Source organism: Monocercomonoides exilis (assembly GCF_001643675.1).
Source record: "Monocercomonoides exilis strain PA203 chromosome Unknown scaffold47-789622, whole genome shotgun sequence".
Classification (NCBI taxonomy): domain Eukaryota; phylum Preaxostyla; order Oxymonadida; family Polymastigidae; genus Monocercomonoides; species Monocercomonoides exilis.
The window spans coordinates 329,946-336,042 of record NW_027150592.1 but is presented as its reverse complement, the minus strand read 5'-3'; the positions used below and the strand labels follow the sequence as shown (position 1 = coordinate 336,042).

Below are 6,097 nucleotides of genomic sequence, written 5' to 3'. Positions count from 1 at the left end.
AGTCTATTGGATGTTATGAATTATTGAATGAATTATATTCGAAAAATTTTAATGAATCATTGGCAAGCAAAATTATTCAAAGTATGGTTGTTGAAGAGGAGAAGAAAAAAGAAGAAAAGAATGAAAAACTCCTGATTGATCTCTGTGAATGCTATATTATACTGCATTACGATGATCGTTCAGAAGAATTACTTTCTGTTTGTGTGCCTTGCCTTCTGAAAGTTGCTTTGAACAAAGAAGAAAAGGAGGAAACCAAAATAGAAGTTGAGGTGGTCTTAAGGGCTTTGAGCAATATAAAACATGAAGTCTGAATTTTTCTATTTTATTTAAGACGTTTTTAAAATGACTTTCTCGGTTTTATTAGTATCTGGAACAAGAACTGTATTTGAAGCAAATCAAAGAGATCATCAAATATCATCAGGAGCATCACAATCTGACACGAATTGCTTATCAATCAGCTTGGCAGTTTTTTATTCACCGATTATACAGCTATGACGATAACTTGGATGAAGTTGTTGTGGATGAACTGCAATTTATGAGAGAGGCAAGCAGAGAACTGGATCATCTGATGAAATGCATTGATTGGAAGAGAAAAACAGAAGAAAAAGAAAGAGAAGAAGAAGAAATGAATATAATCTTGAGATGGCTCGCTACTGTTTATTATTTCTTTGGGGCGTGCCCACATTGGAATGAAGAGCTTTCTGGTCTTACTGACAGCATCGTTCGAGTTTATCGATCAGCAATGGAAAATTACCGAAATTTTAGCTTTTTGTGCATTTTTATCTTTAGAAAAGAAACGGAAGCCGTGATCGAGATTGCTGATGCTTTGTTGAAGAAAGGTGTCATTGATGCATTTTTGGAGGAAATGAAACAATCAACTTTGAACGATTTTATTGTATTCTATTGTTTTCATTTCTTTTTGAATATTTCACAAATATTGAAAAAAAAGACGGATGATGAAATGGATGAAGCGAAAAGAAAGACATTCAAAAGAAAAATATTTGAATGGATGGAAGAAGAAGGATACGAAGATAGCATCACATGCTTGCATGAAATATTTGATTTTGTTTATGAAAAATATCATGCTCATTTTATGAAAAATTTTTCCAATTTCTTTGTGAATATTTAATAAATTGAATCTTTTAAATTCTGTAACTCCAAATTGATATTTTTCTTTTTATTATGCACTCACGATATTGAAAACATTCGTTTTGAAAGAAGCTTTTAAGAGTTTTATTTTGTCTCATTTCAAGGGGAAAAAAAATAAATGAAAAAGATAAAAAATCCTTTCAAATCTTTTCTTTAATTGCCACCAAGAATCTTCACAACGAATTATTGAGCTTTATTTTCTTCTCAGAAGTTCTATTTTTTTATTATGTGTTCAATTGGTCAGCTATCATCTCTTGCAACCTCTCGCTTTCTCGTCTTATCCCCTTTCTTGTAATATTTTCCATGAAACTGAGAAGGAAAAGTGTTTGTGTCGATCCTCTTCATTCTCTTCTCTGTCAATTGCAATTCTTCCTTCTTCATTCAAATGGCCCTTCGTTCCATTCCCAAATCACATTCATTGAAATTGTCTCTCAAATTAATAGCTGTTATTTCTTTCTCTTCCTCTTCTTTTTCCTCAAATTCCTCAAATTCCTCAAATTCCTCAAATTTCTGTTTCCCATCATCATTAACTGCTTAATATTCGACTTTTCCATGTTGACAAAGTGAGCCTTTGTTTATTTCCAATAAGTTTATCTCAACACTAAAAAATAGAAAGTTCAGCAAGCATTCTAGTCCGATTGCGCATCAAATTCTCAAATACCCTTACCAGTTGCTCCTTCATGAGCATGATATTTTACCAATGCTCCCTCTCGATGCTGTAGTCATGAGTTTACATAAAAATAAAACAGGTTTGTCGATTGACAGCTGATTTATCTGAAATCGAAGGAGATGGAAGCATTCACCAGGAAAAGTGAAAAACAACTAAAAATGAAGATCCGTGCAGTGAAAAGAGGAAGAAAGCTACTCATAGCTCGGTAGCATCGCTTCATCTGAATCATTTGCCTTCAACATCTTCATCCAGCAGAAGCAGACGACGAACAACGACGAACTCAGCAAGGCAGATATGTTCCTCATGTGGTGTCTTTTGCGGTGCAGCGTGATTGAAGTACCAAAAGTGGTGACCCATACCGTAAAAGCACAGAAGTTTGCAAGCGATTCAGAGAACATTTGTGCATGGGCTTGTTGGTGTGGTTATTGAATTTAATGAATGCGATGAGTCTCGAGTTTTTCTGTAAAGTGATATCTTCTCCTTCAATGATGACGAAGGGATCACAAAGATTTTGCTGAATGATGCAAAAGAGCTGGAGGAAGCGAATGAGATGGAGCAATAGGAAACAGATGAGGCACAACAAAAGATAAAAAGGCTTTGCCTGCTGTTGAGGGAGAAGGATTGCGAATCAATGTCAGGAACGGAGATGGTGGGTTATGAGAGGAGTGAGCAGCATGGGCAATGCTGGAAAGATGGGAAACGCGAAGGAGGAAGAAAAGAAGAGCAATGAATAAACTTGGCGAATGGGATCTCTTTGAACACAAGCTATATGCTGACAATGAACATGAACAGTCACCTCTGAAGGGAAAGGCGCTGAATGGGTTGTTGCAAGCAGGAACCACAACAGAAAGAGCACTTCTGAATGAACATTACAGAAACTTGACACAATAATAATAATTTTTATTATTATTAAAAAAATTAAAAAATAAATTAAAAAAAATAATAATTAAAACAAACAATCATTTCGATGTTTCTGTTAAAGCTTGGCATTTGGATAAAGGAATGCCTTTCATTTATTCATAAAAATATTCTTGTTGGCTCAAAAAGCGAGATAAAAAATCTTTCAGCTTTGAAAACATTAAATATGTCTATGATCAATTTTTATAAAATCATAAATAAATGAACATGTTTGTTTTTGTTTTATTGCTTGTTTTTAAGGATGAAATTGGGCAGATCCAAACTGTACGACAAGGTGGGAAACTTACTCAGAGAGTGCAAATCTAAGCATTTATTAATCGATTGCTTTTTGGTGGGAAGCAGAGAATTTGAGAGTATGTTCGTTGTGTTAGTAGTTAATTATAACATGCTTTTTGCTTTTAGCGATTGAGTGGCTTGGAGATTCGATTCTCGAGGAATTGTTTGCAAGCTTTTGTTTGATATATCTTTAAGGCTTCATAGAATCACAAAAAAGATTATAATGAAGCATTTCAATTTTGATGGAGAGCTTTTAAGGTTTTTGCGCGTTTGCTGCGTGCAGAATGGGCATTTCAGAGAAATTTTTGAGAATCTGAAAATCAGATTAACAATTCTGACTCCGCAAGAAAGATTGTCCTTTGACAAATGCTTCCAAGGCACAGACAACGAACTCAAGCAGCAAAAGCTGTCAGCAGATGTTATCGAAGCAATTGGAGGAGAGCTGTACAAAAAAAGGCAAGAAGGTGATTCAAATCTTTTGAGAGAGACAATGGACAATTTTGTTGAGTTGATTTATCAGTCTGGCTATAATTTTGTATGTGGTGATAATATTATTTTATTTTGTTTTTGTTTTTTATTTGTGCTTTTTTTCAAATATTTTTTTAAATAAATAAATATTTTTTCACTTATTATGTGCTGATAGATGAGAAGAAAACTGATGTCAATTTTCGCGAAAAACAGATTTGAAACATCTCCAAATTTGGTCACCCCGCACACGTTTTTGAAAACAAAAACAAACAAATTCGATTCGCCACAGCTTCTGATTCAGCATTCTTTGCTCACTGCAATTGGCCAATGGAAGAATTGCGATCTTAAATCAAGAGCGGAGGGGATATTAATGAAAGGCAAGGAAGCAAGGGTTAAAGATACTCGCAACATTGAAAAGAAGACCAGGAATGCAAGCCAGATGTTTGAAAACGAAGAATCATTAAGGAAAAAAGTGATCACGAGAAAAGTGATGGCATCGTTGCATCGGAAGCCTCTCACATCGACTCAAGCAGTTTTGTCTGTTCTGAACAGCAGAGGTGGTGCTTCAGGCAAAATGCGTTCGTTTTTTTCTCCTCCACCAATGATGCGATCACATCAAGAGAAAAGTGGTGCTTCACCAAGCACTTATCGATTTGGTTTTCCGCCTGCAAATTCTGGGTCTTCATTTTCGTCAATTCGTGCTATTTCTCCTGCCACGCGACTGCCTTCGTGTGCTGTGTTTCTCCGTCGGTCGCTTTCTCCTTCGAGTGTCGACATATCCTTCAGTTTTGCAGATAAAACTGCTCGCAACACGATTTTAGGAAAGCTTTCAAATGAACGGCATCTGAGAACAAGTTCTGGATTTGAGTCTCGTTCGCTTTCAGCAGGCAGAGCTCGACCGCTTTCTGGCAGTCTTTGCTCGTTCTTTCCATTTCCTGTGTCTGGAGAGCATCTGAGAGATGGAATGCCGTCTGGCCTTTGTGAAGAGCAAGCCAAATCTTCGACAAACAGCTGGGGAAGAGCTCCGATTGAATGGAACGAAGAAAGGCGTCTTCAATCGATCCCATCATTTCCAGCAGCCACAACGCCTCATTCGCATCCTGCACAATTCCGTCTGCAAGCATCAATGCCAGCATCATCTTCCTCTTCAGCTGGATGGGGATATCATACGGCACATCCGATAGGCTCTGAGAACAGGTTGTCAAACAATGCTTGGAGTGAAAAGAGCATCTCGTCAAAAGGGAGAAGACAGGCGAAAAGGAGCATCAGCACACTTGGAGTGAGGCAGTCTGCACCGTTCTCTCTTTTTGACAGCAACAGAAGGTGGGAAGGGCAAAGAAATTTGAGCGAGATGCATTCTTCTTCTTCTTCTTCTTCTTCTGATTTGAATTCGGGCATTGCAGATAAAGGGAGCTTGGGAGCTGCAAAGAAGCCTGAGCCATCGTTTTCAGGGGATGCAAGCACGTTTTTTTGGAGAGTTCGCAAAGAGAGCGGGAAGGAGCAGAGCGATTTGGAGAGCGATCTGCTGGGGAAGTTTGGGAAATGGAGAGAAGGAGCCTCTCTGTCGCCTTCTTCGTGCACTCCGCCTGGATCGCCATCAGCAGCACAGCCACACACATTCAGTGCAGCAAGTGTTCTTTCGAAAGAAATGGCAGATGATAGAGGAGAAGAGAGCAGCAGATTTTCTGGGGATGAGTTTGATGCTTCTGCTCATCCAACGCTTCCGCGAGCACAAGCAGAGTCAGGAAGCAAAGGGGATGCAAAGCGAGATCCTCGAGAGATAGCTGCAAAACAGACACAGACAATGTTATTTGCTCAGAATTCTTCAGGTGTATTGAAAGATGAATCTGTGACAAATCGACAGGAAAAGGGTTTACAGGAAGATTGCACGCATTCTCCTTTGGGCAGCAGGTCAGGTGGTTTGTGGCAGAATGGAAGTGGGATGAAAGGAAATCAGACCAGCAAAACCAGCAAGATTCATCAGAATGAAGAGCAGCGCAACTCTTTTTGGAAGTCCAAGGCAGACTCGAAATTGGTTCTTGTTGATTATTTCCACGGCTTCCAACGAGCAAAAGTATTTCTGGCCAAAACAAAGAAGCAGCGAAGAAAAGCCAAAGACTTTGCAAAGTCGTTGAGAAGAGAAGTGCCATGAAAGGGGGAAAAAAGGAATTCATAAGGAAAAAAAAATGGAAGAAACCAATGAATGACATCGCTGTTTGGCAAAGAATTCTCACGTATTTGGAGATGTAATCAGAAAAAGAAGCGATGAAAAATCAACCAAAGTATTTTATAAGATGATTGTGCAAAACCTCTGGAGATGGCATTTGAGATTGGCGAAGAAGATTTGACAGAGTTTTCCTTTTAAAAGGCAGAGATATAAAAGAAATACCGGAATACATTGATATTCTTATCATTATTGGAATGAATAATTGTTTGCTTCCTTTTTTTTTTATGATTTATTCAACAGCTTTTAAAATCGCTTCATTTTATTCTGGAATTTTTGCTTTAAAGAACTTTGAAATTGAAAAAAAATGAGAAGTTGAAGAAATATAATGAGCACACTTATTTTTGGAAAGATTTCGCTTGGACGTGGAATGACATTTCCAAATCTACATT

At 37.7% G+C, this 6,097-nt stretch overlaps 1 protein-coding gene across 1 annotated transcript; it reads left to right on the top strand.

Annotated features, from left to right (window-relative positions):
• Positions 1-3,191: 3,191 nt before the first annotated feature.
• Positions 3,192-6,010, top strand: MONOS_6768 (uncharacterized protein). Its single transcript, XM_067877027.1, has 3 exons — positions 3,192-3,548; positions 3,657-5,912; positions 5,993-6,010. The coding sequence occupies exons 1-2, from the start codon at positions 3,237-3,239 to the stop codon at positions 5,631-5,633; spliced, it is 2,289 nt and encodes a 762-aa protein (XP_067721397.1). The 5' UTR covers positions 3,192-3,236; the 3' UTR covers positions 5,634-5,912; positions 5,993-6,010.
• The last annotated feature ends 87 nt before the right edge of the window (positions 6,011-6,097 follow it).

Bases quoted from the DNA above. Each gene is read 5' to 3' on its own strand.
- MONOS_6768 (XM_067877027.1), top strand. From the start codon at position 3,237: ATGAAGCATTTCAATTTTGATGGAGAGCTTTTAAGGTTTTTGCGCGTT. The intron at 3,549-3,656 runs GTATGTGGTGAT...ATGTGCTGATAG, and splicing joins ATCAGTCTGGCTATAATTTT to ATGAGAAGAAAACTGATGTC.